Source organism: Mytilus galloprovincialis, chromosome 6 (genome assembly GCF_965363235.1).
Source record: "Mytilus galloprovincialis chromosome 6, xbMytGall1.hap1.1, whole genome shotgun sequence".
Lineage (NCBI taxonomy): Eukaryota > Metazoa > Mollusca > Bivalvia > Mytilida > Mytilidae > Mytilus > Mytilus galloprovincialis.
In genome coordinates this window covers 73994095-74009969 of record NC_134843.1, presented here as the reverse complement: position 1 = coordinate 74009969, position 15875 = coordinate 73994095, and the positions used below count along the sequence as shown (strand labels likewise).

Sequence of the window (15875 nt, the reverse complement as noted above, 5' to 3'; positions counted from 1 at the left end):
GTATTTATATATATATAAAATATTTATCATACGTACACATATAAAATATTTGCATTGTTTAATTTAAATTGATTTTTGAAAGATGATATGTGCATGGGTTAAGAAAACATAACAATCCATTTGTAACCTCCTTAATAACTGATATAAATATCTAAAAATTGACCGAAATTTAACACTCAAAGTAAACAATTAATTGATACATCACGTAGAAAATCCTCAACAGACTTGTAAAACTGTGAAATCGATCATCAATTTAAAATATTTTTATTGTTAAAATTTGTAGATATTCATTTAATTAAAAAATCATGTGCGTAGATTAAAGTGGTTGGCCAATTTCTTCTGTATTTGTTCCACTCACAAGGCCAATGTCAAAATGTTGGCTAATCCTTTCAGGATTATGATAGATATAGAATAACTCAACATTTAATTTTGTGATGTTTTTTTTTTTTATATATAGAAGACGTCTCCAACCAGAATGAATTAAGGTCAAGTGAAAGTAAATCGGGCTGTTACTTTTATTATTTGAACGGTTTCACATTTTGCCACGCTGTGGCCTTTTATAGCTTCACCATGTTGTAAGGGACTAACATCTAAGTCATTGATAGTGGATAGTTGTCTCAAAGGCAATCATACCCCATCTTTTATATCATGTTTATTATTAAATTATTTTTCACATTTATTTTTGCCTTCATATATGAATTTCTACTTGATGTTTTTTTTTCTTAGTTATGTATCTTTTTTATGTTTCGATATTGGTCCCAACTCTTTGTTCGTTACATGGTAACAGTAGCCTCAAAATACGAGTTGTGTCGAAAGTATTATATATGAACGTCTAACTCACCAGGATAGACATATGCTGATTATTCCAAACGGTCCTATGTAGCTTTTGCTGTAGCAGTGTTTTTGTCAAACGATTCTACTTTGACTATGTGACTACTATTTGACTGATATATGATTAGAGATGCCTTCAAATGTTATTTTCATTTGGTTTGATAATTTATGGTCAGTTATGAGCATGGTTAAATTTACTCCTTTTGATATTATGAAATTGGAAGGGCGTATATTGGCAAGTGCTTCTGGGTTCAAAGAGAGAGAGAAGAGTATATACAAGCATGTATTACATAAACAATAGTCTTCATTTCTGGCATAAAATAAATTAAAAACATATAGGAACTCTTCCTTTATTAACAAAATAACTATAGCTTTTTCAGCAATTGTTTGAAGTTTTTTCGAACAATTTGGAGTATAAAAAACCATGACATCGCATATTTTAACACTTGGCTCTAATCTTATGGGGATTGTAACGAAAAAGACGGATTTAAATCTTTTTAACATTATTATAACTATCAGCAACAATATTGTTATTAAAAATATGCTCTTTTTCAAAATTAACTGTTTGGTACGTGTAAGGCTCTTTCTTTCAGAATTCTATTATGAACAGTCTATTTATTTTTTATTGAGATATTTTGGTGGTTTCCCATAACAGATATCTACACTAGGTGATACGTATCTTAGACGTAGGGCTTTAGTGAAATTCAGGCAACATACTTAAAAAGTATTCAACAGCATCAGGGACATATATATATATATATGTGACGTCTCTGACAGCATTGTGCATTTCCCGTATTGTTTTCAATCGAATAATTCATTTTGAAGTTTCTCATTGGAAAACACTATCATATCTATAGATACATGGCTCTGGTTTACATTTTAAGCAACTATATATATACATTTTTTTATTTTATTTCATTCTTATTTTCATTTTTTTGTCCAAATTTGACTTTTTCAATGTAATATACGTGTATTTTTGTCTTCTTGATTTTCTATTTGTTCATTTGTTATCAAGTCAAGATGTTCTTTTATTCGTTACAATGTTAAATGAGGGTTTTTAAATTCTATTTGGATATATATGTAGTTAATATCAACATTTCTACAGCAATATATATATATATATATATATATATATAAGAAACATGTGAGCAACTTAAAAGATGTTTAGTATTCGTAACATATTGAATAGATTTCTTTCATTCTATACACATGACCCATTTCTGTTACACCCTTAAGTAATGTAAACATAGGAATAGTTCAAATGTATATAATAATGTCCAAAAACGTTAACATAGAAATAGTCCAAAAATGATACCATAAACTGAATAGAATTAAATTCACAGTTTTACGAAATACAGTTATAAATTGAGTTTATTTCAAAACGCTATAGATATTTGCGGTAACATTTTTTTCTTCAGGTTAACATATTTTCAAATGAAACAAGTGCATGTAAATATTTTGAATATGTATTACAATGGTGGGGATATGGTTTTGATATACAACCATGCGCGTAGCTACGTTTACGTCAAAACGCCCGTGCGTACACTTGAATTTTGCACAAAAACTATTTTAATATACACAAATTAAAGAAAGCTGGTTGGAAACACTCAATCATTGTAATCATTTCTTTGGTGGCTTGTAACTGAAGATAAAAGTGACGAAATTTACTTTTTAATCAAATGGTATCATATGATATATGTGTTCATTTTCGGCCATAGTTCGGACCCGTATCCATATAAAGCTACTTAAGTTAAGATTTGTTCCGAACGGACGGACTTTTCTACATGTCCTACGATAAATTAGTACTATGGTTGAATATATTAACTTGACTCTGGTTTTATGCACATCAGTCATGAATCAATTGTAATTTCTAATCAGTTTCCCTTTGTTTAAAGCTATTTATTATCTGCTTAGATTTGAAGTGCTGTTTGTATTTTTGTCAAGCCTGTAACATTTATGTCGCGAAAGCAAGACAGAGTGTGCCTAAAAGGATAGGCAAACGCTTTTTTCCTGACTAATTTATGAAGCAAAACTTTGAAGTATATAATTTTATTTCTTCATTTTTTAGTATAACCTGACAGATTGATTTGTCTTTTTTTAAAGTTACAATTAACAGACGGTCTGAGATTATATTTTTTTTTTTATATGATAAATTTATTAACCTTCAAAGATTGTCATAAAACTTGGGCAATAGCTGATATTCAAGATCAAGAAAAAAGATCAAAATAAAACGTTTGATATTTTTTTTTATCCTGTATTTGACTGATAAATGGAATTCACGTCAACATTACACTTTTACACTAAAAGCAGCAATTACTGGCGAAACCCAGGGTCCCACGGAAAACCTCATGAATTAGATTTTTAAGAATATATATGTTGCTATTTGGCTCTAAATAACAGAAATAATATTTCATTCTTATTCTCAATAACTCGTTAACTTCCGCGGGGCTTCGTCCCATCAAACCCACTACCAAGAGGTCCTCAGACCCTTGTCGATGTTCGGGCGTACACGTAGAAATGGCTTAGCTACGCCACTGACAACAGAAAACAATATAAGGATAGAAATTTTACATAAACGGATTTTTTCTCCATCTTAATAGTTGCTGCAAGGTCTTCAATGATACAGAACTCATTTCATATTCCTTTATAACATGTGTAACAGTGCTAGATGTTTATTATCATAAATATTCACTAGAAATACATGTCATACATGAATAAGGGAAAATAAAACAAATTGCAAAAACTTTCTGCACATATACCATCGATATGCATCTAACGCAACTACATAAAACATACGGTAGACGCTTTCATAAACTTTACAATAACTATGAACAATCGTAACTCGCCAAGTTAGTCGCATGCGGCGCACTCGACTCTGCGATAAACTATTTCTTTACGCCTCGTAGCGTATAAACCAGTCAAACAAGAAAGTTTGTACGTCATTTGTAGTTTAGTGTTTGACTTAAGCTCCTACATCCGTTCCGAGAAATTCGACACAAATTGTTATGTATGTTTTGTTGATGCTTTAATTTTGTTCTCCTAAAGTTCTATGCTCAAGCAAAATATAGTGTTAACTTGTGTACAACGAAGTATCATGTGATGATTTCATAGTACGTATAGATATTATAATTTGTTTAATTAAACAATATTCATATTTTCAAATCATATAATTCAAAGTAAAAATACATAATAATCGCCGATTTTTTTCTGTAGTCTAAACATATTCACACATTTTAAACTGTTTGTATCTAGGAAAGTTTTAATGCTAAACAATATACTTTTTTTCCGATATTTGAATGCGGTTCAGCCAGTTCTAAAAGCATACAAATTCCATCAAACTCTGAGAAATCGCCCAATATATAACATAAACGTTGTCTTTTAAAATTGTCGAGTGTAATACGGTTCAATTGATACCTACGAATCAGATTTCTATTATTCGATGTTGGTTAAATACCAGTGGCGGATCCAGGGGGGGGGGGGGTTCCGGGGGTGCGCACCCCCCTTTATTTTTGCCGATCAATGCATTTGTATCGGGACATATGTTTTGCACCCCCCCTTTGCCCTGGGTGCCCTGGGTTAGCACCCCCCCTTTCGAAAATTCCTGCATCCGCCCCTGAATACTTTAGTGTCACGGTTAATATTGATGTAACTACAACTAAAGAAAGATAGCAAAACAATGTGTAATCAGACTTCATGATTCATGCATGATGGCCAAGACAAACGCTAACAAACACAAAAAAAAAAAAGAAACGTTACTGAAATGGTGATCAAGGGCATACGATACAGTTTTGATCCTGTATTGACAGTTTGATGAAAATTTCCATATAGGCTAGTTTGTTGCCTGCTTTAATCAAATATGTAATAATAAATATACCTTCATGTGCTACTTATTGAGTTAAATGAGGTCAAAATTTTGTATATTTGCTGAAAATTCGGATTTGTGGCCGTATTTTCCCTTTCGAAAGAAAACCATAACTTTTTTGGTTTAAAAGATAAAACAAATTGTTTTTTGTTAGATAATTTGTAATTTTTGTATTTTATAAATATCCTAAAAAATTATGCATTTTTTATTCAGAAATAACTCATATTTATCAAATGGTCATATCTTTTCCCGATATGTCATAGTTTGACGTCGCAAAAACAACATTTTACGTTAGTAAGGTCATTACCTCCCCTGTAGGTAAAGAGAGAAATTCTGAAAAGAGACATTTTGCTTCATAGAAAACTCTACTTAAATTCAAAGAAAATCACAAGTTTGGTCTTCTTTCAGGTACCAAATTTCCTCATTATACAAATACATGCCAAGAATTAAAGACGCAGCTTATCATTTCAGAACGCTGTTTGCTGTCTGATTTGTTTAACCTGTATATTTCAGAATACAGTTGTGCTTTGATTTGTTTTGGAAATGTTGGCTGTCCCTCTCCGATCTTACAGTACTGAAAACATATAACAACAATCTGAATAGAACAAACAAAAATGTTGACGACTTTATTTAGCCAACTGTAAACAAGCCATCAGCGCTTTGTTTGAGGTAAGACTTTCAAGTCATTGGCGAAAGCTATGACACCATCCATTGTCTCCTGGCATGTAGGGATGATACTGCTTTCTGGTAGAACAAACCCATATCTTCCTGTATCCCTTAGCTCCAAGGTGTAGGAATATTTGATACCAGCTCCACCCTTAGCATAATCATCTGATCCACCGGCAGCTGAATCTGTTATGTATTGAAAAAAAATTATGCCTTTATCAAAGTACAATTATACAATTTATCCAATGTTAGGTTTTTTATCACTAGGCAGTCATCATACCAAATATGCAGCAATCAAGAAACAGTGGTAGATGGGGGCGGCGCTGACTGACCTAAGGGCCCCGCTCCAGTCATGCTTTAATTATTCCCCATATAATCAACTAAATTTTCCCCATGAAATGGGGGCCCGGGCCACCAGGCCCCCTCTGGATCCACCTATGAGAAAAGAGTTCCATATGGCATTCCCAAAGAATAAACTGCAATATTTTATTGTTTTCATTTAGTTTGATATGGCGCTATTTTGATTTCTTATCAGCAAATGTTTTTTTTTTTTTTTTTTTTTTTTTAATAGTAAACTAGTTTTGGCAAGATTGATGCTTACATTGCTTATTCCTTTAACGTATAGATTATTGTCGCGGTTCAAAGTTCCATACATAATTGGATATCACACTTTAAAATGTTATCAATCACATATAGTTCGTGTTTACATTAATCTCATATAAGGAACGGCAAATGAAAAAAATAAACAGTTGAAAAGTGAAGTTCTCGTTTGAAATGTTTTACATTTGTCATTTCGGGGTTTTATAGCTGACTTAGTATGCCGTAGTGAATTTGCCTACTGTTGTGATTGTATTGTATAGGCGTTAATTTTTATGTTATTTGCCCTCTGCCTGTGGAATGACTTGTCTCATTTGCATTTATACCATATCTTAATTAAAGACTAGTGAATCTTGATTGTTTATACATACATAAAACATTGGTGGAAGACCCAACTGTATATCTTGTGTTAAATCTGTTTCTGATGGCAACTCTGGCTGTATTTCCTGCGGCGTCCTAAACACAACAAGACACACGTACTGTTAGAATCTGACAATATAACTGTATACACACAATAAAGCGAAATCGTTTTATATAGAATTGTAGACTACTGACTGTTGCTGTTTTCTGGTAAAAAAAACTCTTCACTTTCGTTATTTATTTTGCTTTTTAACATTTTGATTCGATCGTCTGATAAGTATTTTGTAAACGAACCCGCGTCCGTCCGACGTACAAACATACAAGTCTGGTATCTTTGCTAAGTTGATTTTTTATTTCTAAACAGTCTTTGTTTTTAGTTTTTGTTGGGATGGTACCTCTGACATTGATGTTTTGTTGTTTAAAATCCAGCCTTTCTACACTAAAAGCCGATCCATCCCGGTCAGGACTAAATGTGAGATACAAGTCCAAAAAGGTACTTTATTTGTGTGTCTTAGTGTCATCAATTATATAAAACACCACTATCGCGTGGAGAAAACTAAGTCTAAATCCGACTTAACATGAAACTTGATATACCCTACATATTTGACAAAACCATATTATGTTCGCTATTTTATCAATGGTTTACTATATTTCGAATGGAACTGTTCCATACAAATTATTCCCCATCCCCTCGTTATCTGATACCATTTTCCCGAACTAGATGATATCTAAACAACTAGGAATTGTTAACCCTCAATACTCTTCAACATTGCACTTAATTTAGGCTTTAAAATTTTTTATTCGAGCGTCACTGATGAGTCTTTGTAGACGAAAAAAGCGTCTCGGGTACAACATTATAATCCTAATATCTATGATGATTTTTTTTGTACGATAGGCGAACACTATACCTACCAAGTCTACATAATCGTTTGGTAAAGCTGATGTATAACCCCATGGATATAACCACATCTGCCCGTATGAGTGGACAGTCAGGTAGGAAATAAAATCTACATTTGAGGCGGAGGCAAAGTAATCTCTAATAGCCTTGCTCTCTGCTTCACTGAATGCACTAACACCAGAAAAGACATCACTACAAGCGCTTGTGGATCCACCAATTGCTGTAAAATAAGTATGATTTTCCTAAAATCTCGTAAGAACCCTGATTTTCCTAAAAAATCTCCTAAGGACCCATTTTAGTTTCACAATTCTGCATTTTCTGTTACTTTTAAAACTGTAAACATTCATTATGATATTTTGAAAATTTATTCATATTTTAAGAGTTTATGTGTTGGTAGAAAAAAAGCATGTTTTTCTTTTCAATTTTTAATAGAATCTTGAAGAAATATTGTATGGTAAGAAAGACAATCGTTTTTAGTTGGTTTTCCGTAAAGATATTTCGGTTACTAACTTTTATTATGCAAAAGTTTCATGTCTACTCAACTTCGTTGTATATCCAGCATTATATTATGCACGTGAAGTTAGAGGAATGGATCTGATTAATTTTTTTACTAGAAAATGAAACCCTTCAAATAATTTTGCTCACAAACAGAGAATTTGTTTGGTATGAAGGCTTGCTTGTAGTTGGAACTCAGTCTTCGACAACTTTTAAAAGTGTCATGAATTACGTCAACTTGAAGCAATGATTTTTGATTGGGTCTTAAATATCAATACTGTAACCTTATTTCCTTTTTTAATTTTTCATATCTTCTCCTGGACGGGAAATGATACCAATTTTATATATCATTCAAGCCAATAGAACATTTTTTACAATATAAGGCAACTTATCACAATCTTTATTTGTTTTTGAATTATTTCAAGATGCGGGATATCGAATGAATCTGGTGGAACAAACTTAAATACATACCCGGATTCCACTGGTAACCGAAGTTTCTATTGAGGTCAACACCATGACAGGTTGAACCAGAATTTGTACGTCTATTCTTTCTCCACAATCTGTCCTAAAACATTTGAGAAGCAAGATGTAAATGTGAAAAATGATAAGTACCATATAAGAAAAGGCACAGAACAATTAATCTCAGATTATAACCTTGGGTCCCAAACCAAAACATAAAAACCATTGATCAAATAAAAAGGATACCCTGTACAATTCCCATACATCTGCCGAAATCGAAAGATGAATAACACTGTAAGCATTGCAAAGATGGACAGCAAAGGGTCATTATCTTCAGTGTGGACAAGCTGAATTATAGATAACACAGACATGAAACGTAAACACATAGTTGTTTGAAAAGTATCTAAACATTAACTTTCACCAAGATATTAAACGCAGAACATTCAATTAAAAAGTGTCACCGTCACCAACAATTGAAAGTACATTTTAGTCTTTTATAGGACTTACTGAAGCGAATGAATAACTGTATCCATCAGGGTTAAGTACTGGTACAATATACCAGTCATATGTATCTACAAGGTCTTCTACACTCTGTAACTGATCGGGGTTATACTTCAACTAGAAAAAAAATCACGTGTAAAGATATTATATAATATCATTTATAAAGTATGTTTAATAAGATTCATCGGTCGAAGATATAAATACAAATATGACAATCATGATAATTTTGTGTTCTGTATTTATGTACGTTTGTTGCCTCACCGTGCAAAAACCAATCGTTTTAGTTGGTTTTCTTTCGGTTACTAACATTTATTATGCAAAAGTTTCATGTCTATCATTTCACAAACGTGAATTTTCTTTTTTGAGATCGTTTGATGTAATTAATACACTCATCTTGGATACGTTTATCCGAAACTTTATGAACACATTTACAACGTTAACATAAACGTTCCCTTCAACTTGGTTTTATATTCATTTTTTTCCTCCTATTTTTGTTGTATTTGTTGTCATTATGTACAAGTCAGTCATATTTGCGTCTATATAAAAAAATGGCACTGTTGAAAAAACACCTTTCAAAATATGACAGGGACACAAATTTCATTTTTAGCTTAACTTGTTTAACTTACTGGATTAAAATATAAGTTTTCGTGTGCTACTATTTCAGTCATACCTTTGTTCGGTAACTGTGCTTGGTACTTGTTTGCAATAATAATAGGTAGTTACCTGGTCTATGAGATAAAGAACAAATGCAGGTGATATCCATTCACGGGCGTGTATGCCACCATCAACAAAGATAGCCTTTTTAGCTTGGTTACTGGGTTTAGATATCTGCAAAAGTTATTTGTCATATCAGAGACATATAATACAATATGTCTCTGGTCATATTATCATGTTTTTCTTAAGACGTCGATATTAGTTTTAAAGGAAAACTTCCGGGAAATTGAAGTCGTTGGAGTGTGGAATATCATAATTCGCGTTGTTAATTACTAAAGCCTCGGTCACACCTTAACGGATAGCTCGAACGGATAACTTTTTTCAATCCGTTCATGTCCGTTAGACGTTCGTTCTTATCCGTTAGACGTCCGTCCATATCTGTTGCATGTCCGTTTAGAGTACGTTTTGTCCGGTGGAAAATTTTGAGCATGTTCAAAACTTTGAACGGACGTCTTTACGGATGAAATGTCCGTTGAACGTCCGGTATAGGCGTCCGTTTCGTTTCCGTTTTGTACCCATTACGTGTCCGTCATACATCCGTTGAAGGTCTGGCAGATAAATTCACCAACGGACTTCTAACGGACGTCTAACGGATAAAACGGATGTTGAACGAATGTGAAACGGACTTCTACCGGACGTATAACGGATAAAACGGATGATGAACGGATCGGAAACAGATAAATACCAATAAAAAATTTCGCGTCAGAAATGCCAATTAGATTTTTAAAGTTTCATGAATTCTTATTATTCATAATCGATCTTAGAGTAAGGGTACGTCTTCACAATCAAGCAGCTCTTACTCAGGCCAGATACTAGTACTGCCCTTTAGCGGCATTTCGAAGAACAAACCAAAACCAGTTACACAGAAACAGTTTTAATATTTATGCGATATACACATGTATTAATATTGTCGTCTTTAATTTTTCCGTATATCTTGTTCATCTGTTTTATCCGGTACGCTTCCGTTAGGTGTCCGTTTCATGCTTTACTCGTCCGTTGGGTGTACGTTCGACATCTGTTCTGTACGTTGCGTTTCCGTTTCTCGTACGTTGCATATCCGTTGTGAGTCCGTTATGAGTCCGTTATGCATTCGTTACGCGTCCGTTTTATTTGGTCAGTACATCAACGGACTCTCAACGGATAACAATTTTGTCAACGGACAACTTTTATTTTCATCCATTAGGCGTCCGTTCGTGCTATCCGGTAAGGTGTGACCGAGGCTTAAAGTACATTTAGTAAGTAGTTGCATTGTTCTAAAGTTAAAAGAAGTAATTCCGTTTTGTTCAAGTGCTAGGGTGTTTTTTTTATGTGCTTCAATTTTCTATTCAAAGCCCAAAATACTATTTCTATTTATAAAAGCTGTGATTTGGTAAATAACTGTTAAATGAAACTCTGGGCTGGTAGCTGAACAAATTTCGTTGCATTGAATTTGAGGTACATTATTGTGCGTTGTTGTTGGTTTTTGGATTTGCCTGCGTTGTCACCTACCTTTACAAGATGAATTTGTCTGTTTTCTTCAGTATAACCAATCACAGCATTACTGGAATAAATTGAGTCCCCTGATGGCCCAGTGCCTGTATCCTGGCTCAAGCTTGCTACGTATGCTTCAATCTAATAACGAAATTGGTATATGAAACATTGAATAACAAAAATATATTAACATTTCTTTTAAATGGTAGTCTTGGAATGTCCTTCTAGTTTTGAGTCGCAAATGATCACCGAAGAGTTTTATTGGAATCATAATTTAAACAAAAATGTTATAAAATAAAATTGTATTCTCATCATTGTTTTGACTTGTGTATTAACGGGATAAAAAAAACCTTCAGATTTTTTTTTTTTTTTTTTTTTTTTATCATAAGGTTTATCATACTTACTTGGGCGAACGAATGGTAAACTGTAAACATAAATTGCTGAGTTGCTCTCTTATTAATGTGACTTGTAATGGGAGCAAATTGTTGATCTATCAACCTTTAAAGAAACAATTTGATATTTTATAGAAATATAACAAATATCAATAAAAAGACATGCACGTAATCATTTTTATTTCAACTTTTGAATGAAAAAAAAACTAGGCCTGAAAATATAACAATAAGTCACTTGCACTTTAATCAGCGGACGGATATTTCAATCGCAGAAAGATGTGATAAAGATTGCAGTGTCTGGCTACTCACAGGAACAAAATCCTTTAATGGACGGAAAGGTATAGTCATTCAATGACAAGTCATTTTATCACAGCCTTAAAGCCAGATACAGTATTTGAATACAGAGAGAAGAAGTGCCATTTACAGAACATTTATACTTTGACATACATAATAACTCCGATATTTAATAGTATATTTCGCCGTAAACATGCATGAAATATTTGCCACTGGACTTTAGCAACCGACATCAATCAATCATAATAGTATATATATGAAGTCGTCCATGCCATATGATGCATGTATCTTTTCATCGACAAAGGGGAATTGGGCTTTATGTCACATAATTAGTGTCTGTGACGGGGAAAAGATTATAGGACACTGTAATACTATAGTCTATGATACACATAAAAATGGGAAAATTCAATCTGAGGAAAGCTGTAAGGTCTCTTATTCTGAAAACACATACTTACGATTGTATATCTTTTATCCATGTAAAAAAAGGTATACGTGTGTTGGTTAGATCTTGTTTCACTGTACTTGATATTGTTGGCCAAATTTTAACGTCCAGAGAGCTGTCGTTATGGTGAACATGCCATACATCTAACTGTCCAAATAAAACACAGATATTCTGTTTTAAAATATTAGATTATTGCATGAATGTCTTTATCCATGAGTTTATGAGATTTTTTATTTTTTCAATTTTTTTTAAATATTCTGTAAATGTCCAAGTATGCATAATATATTACCTTTATTTAGTAAGTGCACTATTTTTTTTAGTTAAAACCTCATTCAAACGACACCTTACTGGGTGTTAAATGTATGTTTAAAAGATTTACAAAATAATCAAACACAATTTCGTATGCATACCCCGTATTTCTGTACCATATCGAGAACATAACTTGCTTCATTCGTTGTTTTTGGAAAGATCTTTAATACTTCGTGACTGAAACAGAATAGAATTGTGGCTAACTAAGCGAACAAACACTGAAACAAAATTTATCAAAAATAACATTCTGTAAATCAAATACCCTTGTTTGGTAAAATTAAAAACTGAAAAAAATCTTGCACAAGATCAGACCGAAATAAATATTTCCAAACAAAATACTGAAAATATTTTCGTGCTAAAGTGAAAATAAATAAACCGACCTATAGCAAGAGATGAAAAGAATATTTGTTCATAAATAAATCCTTCTGTCCCCTAGCCACCAAATGGCCTTCCCATGTATTTGTGCACTGGTAAACGTGCAACGAATAAAAATCAAGGTTCCAAACGTATAGGCTGGGGCGTATGGCTAGTTTGATCGATATGGTCAAATACAGTTTACTTCATAAAAATCAAATACTATTAGGTATATAGAAATTTGACTGTTACAGTATACTTTAACCATAACGATTGCACATACTTATGCTGTGACCAGAAAATTTAAAAAGTGTGGACAACGCGAACTAATATGGCACGCCTGCTCTTTTCTCCGACATTGTTGTAAACTACATGGATACCTTCTTCTCAGAATTTTCTAGTCCAGACGCTGTTTCTTGTTTTTGACATATATTAAATGTCGATTCTTAAAAAGATTATATAGCTAGACGATTGTACGAATGAAGAGTTAATACGTCTAGAATGCCAATGCAAAGGACATAATTTTTATTGAAATTGTCTGCTTATATTTTTTTGTAATTTGACTTAATTAAGGGTGCAACCTAGACAAAGCTGACATAAGAAGGATTTGGCTCTTAAAATAATGGTCACGAGTGTACATGGTGCAGATTGCTAAAAACAAAATAATCAAATACATTAAAAAGTAATAATTAAAAAAAAAAAAAAGATAAGTAAAAAACGATCTTGGAACATACTTAAAATGATTAAAAAAAAAAGAATACACTATAAATATTCTATAGATGGAAGACGTATATATTTCTCTCATTGTCTGTTTACATACCTATTTAATATTATTTATACTTTCTCTGAAAAAAATAGCGGTTTACCTCACTCTTCTGCAATCTAAATCATTATATAAATATTGGTTCTTACCCGTCATATCGTGTGTTCTGTGTTGTGACTTGAGATACCAGAAGCAAAGTGGTTATACACAGGAGTTTCATTTTGGTCCTGTAATAGAAAATATTTGAGTTTCTAAGTTCGTTTAGAAAACGGCAAATATTTATGCAACAATAATGTACATTATTAACTTTATTTAAAGTAAGGTGTTTTTAACGAACGTATAATTTGGACTTCACAAAAGAAAATATTTTCCCAAACATCCCACCTCCAAAAATAAACCCCAACCCCAACTCAAACGTAAAGTAGTAAGAGTTCTTGATAAAAGAGGCTCTTAAAGGATAACTGTTTTAAGTCATAAATCTCTGTTAGCAGTGGTGGGTCCTGGTTGGTACAGTAATGAATTTTGGATAGCAAATCATGCTCTCCGGTAACCAAATTGGCGCTCAGCAAAATAACACACGGTTACAAGAAAATACCTACGTTGAAGATGTCGTCATTGTAGTATGATGAGTCTGAGACTACTACAACTATGCTATAGTAGTCTCAGGTTGAATCTTGAGGTAGGGGAGTGTAGAAGCGATTACAAATGAAAAGAAATGTGATGTTTATTTCGATGGAACAACAACCAAAATGACTAATAAACCAAACGACGTCTTAATGCACAGTGTTATGATTTCCCCTGAAACTGATGCTATGGGTCGTCATAAACTTGTATAAAAACGCACTAGTAAGTTCTAATAAAACAAAATTAAAAACAGCCAAATAAAAAAATGAAGTTGAATATACAATTACTATTAATTACTTTAAGATGTAAAACAAAAAAAAATAGTGCTAGTTGCAATTCTGTATTATGATCTAAAACCTCATTTCCTTTTTCTCTACGTCATTATTTAATGTAAGCTGCAGCAGCGGCTCTTTTCACAATAAATCTTAACTGTAAAAATACTCGTAAGATTAACTCATTTCTGTATACAAAATAATGTAACTCGCGATCAATTTTATTTCTCCAAGTGATAAATTGCAGTCTATGGAAGAAACGATTCGATAAAAACTTTTCTTATATCAACGAGCGATATTGTCTTATATCAACGAGTTGCATTGTGGGAAATTTCAGACGAATGTTAGCAATTGTACGAAGAAAGGCAGATTTTTCGGCATAAAGTAATGACTCTTTTCTTAAAACAGGGTGACATTTAACACGACATACGTCTGTATATTTTCTATGAATTATTTTATGTAATAACAAGCAAGGTGTATTTAAACGAGAAAATTGAATTGTTGAATAAATGAAACATAAATGCACATTTAATCATAATAATTTATCATTTGTAGATGTACACATTCTATAAATATCATGTGGCAAATTCAGTGGAATGCAATTGAGATGAATTCAATTGTTTGCTAAGCCAAAATCACCTATTAATCAAAGATACTGCTATATATTTTTTTTATATCAATGTGATATTTGTCTTATATCTAGCGATGATTTTTTAATATAAAAAAATTATGAATGCGATACTTTTCTAAAATAACTGTTATAGTTTTCTAATATAAAATGAATACGATGACACGTCACAATGCATGTCAAGAAAACTGCAAACATAATTCACAAACTTAGATCATGACCGGTTTAATGTTTTAGGACCAATATCATTAAAATTTCGTAACTGTAACAAAATTAACGCTTACATGAACTTATCATTTTGAAAATGTTGCTTGACCCTATTGATAGTTGAAAGTATTAACAACCTGTTCAGTCTATTGTTTTCAATCACATGGTTTAACCGACTAATTCTATTTGAAGTGATGATGCAATGGCGGAATTTAAATGCGGTTGCAAATAGTCTACCGACCTTTTAGATTCTAATGTACTGGTCACACTGCTATAGCCTATCCGCCTTGGTAATATCGAAATAGACAAAACATATCATTACTTAAAAGAAACATTTATTCAAACAATCCAATCCAATACAGCTCCAAATTACAATGAATATTCAAATGGTAAAAAAAAAATATCCAAACAAATTAAAATACATAAATGCTGATGTCCCGAAATTGAAGATACCAACTGAGTAGCCTCAGACTATAAATTGGACAATGGACAACTTCAAATACAACGAAAATCAAAAATCTTGTCAAACAGAAAATGTATTTATTATTAACATAGAAAAAAAATATTGAGAAGGAAAACAGTTCTTTTTTTTATATCAAAGACTTTTCCCGTTGGTAAATCGATATCTCTATGAACATTATCAGCTTGCCGCGTGGAAGCTTTTTTACATCGCGATGACCGTGAGGGCATTCCGAAGTATTGTTGCCACAGAGATTTGACTTTCGTTTTTGACTAGT

General features: G+C 32.5%; 1 protein-coding gene across 1 annotated transcript; it reads right to left on the bottom strand.

The window, feature by feature from the left end:
• Positions 1 to 5293: 5293 nt before the first annotated feature.
• Positions 5294 to 15419, bottom strand: LOC143080301 (carboxypeptidase B-like). The gene is made up of 12 exons (XM_076256051.1): positions 15380 to 15419; positions 13557 to 13634; positions 12392 to 12467; positions 11995 to 12128; positions 11258 to 11351; positions 10872 to 10994; positions 9393 to 9497; positions 8676 to 8786; positions 8181 to 8274; positions 7229 to 7434; positions 6328 to 6412; positions 5294 to 5545 (listed from the first exon to the last, which is right to left on the bottom strand). The coding sequence occupies exons 2-12, from the start codon at positions 13625 to 13627 to the stop codon at positions 5346 to 5348; spliced, it is 1299 nt and encodes a 432-aa protein (XP_076112166.1). The 5' UTR covers positions 13628 to 13634; positions 15380 to 15419; the 3' UTR covers positions 5294 to 5345.
• Between the last annotated feature and the right edge of the window lie 456 nt (positions 15420 to 15875).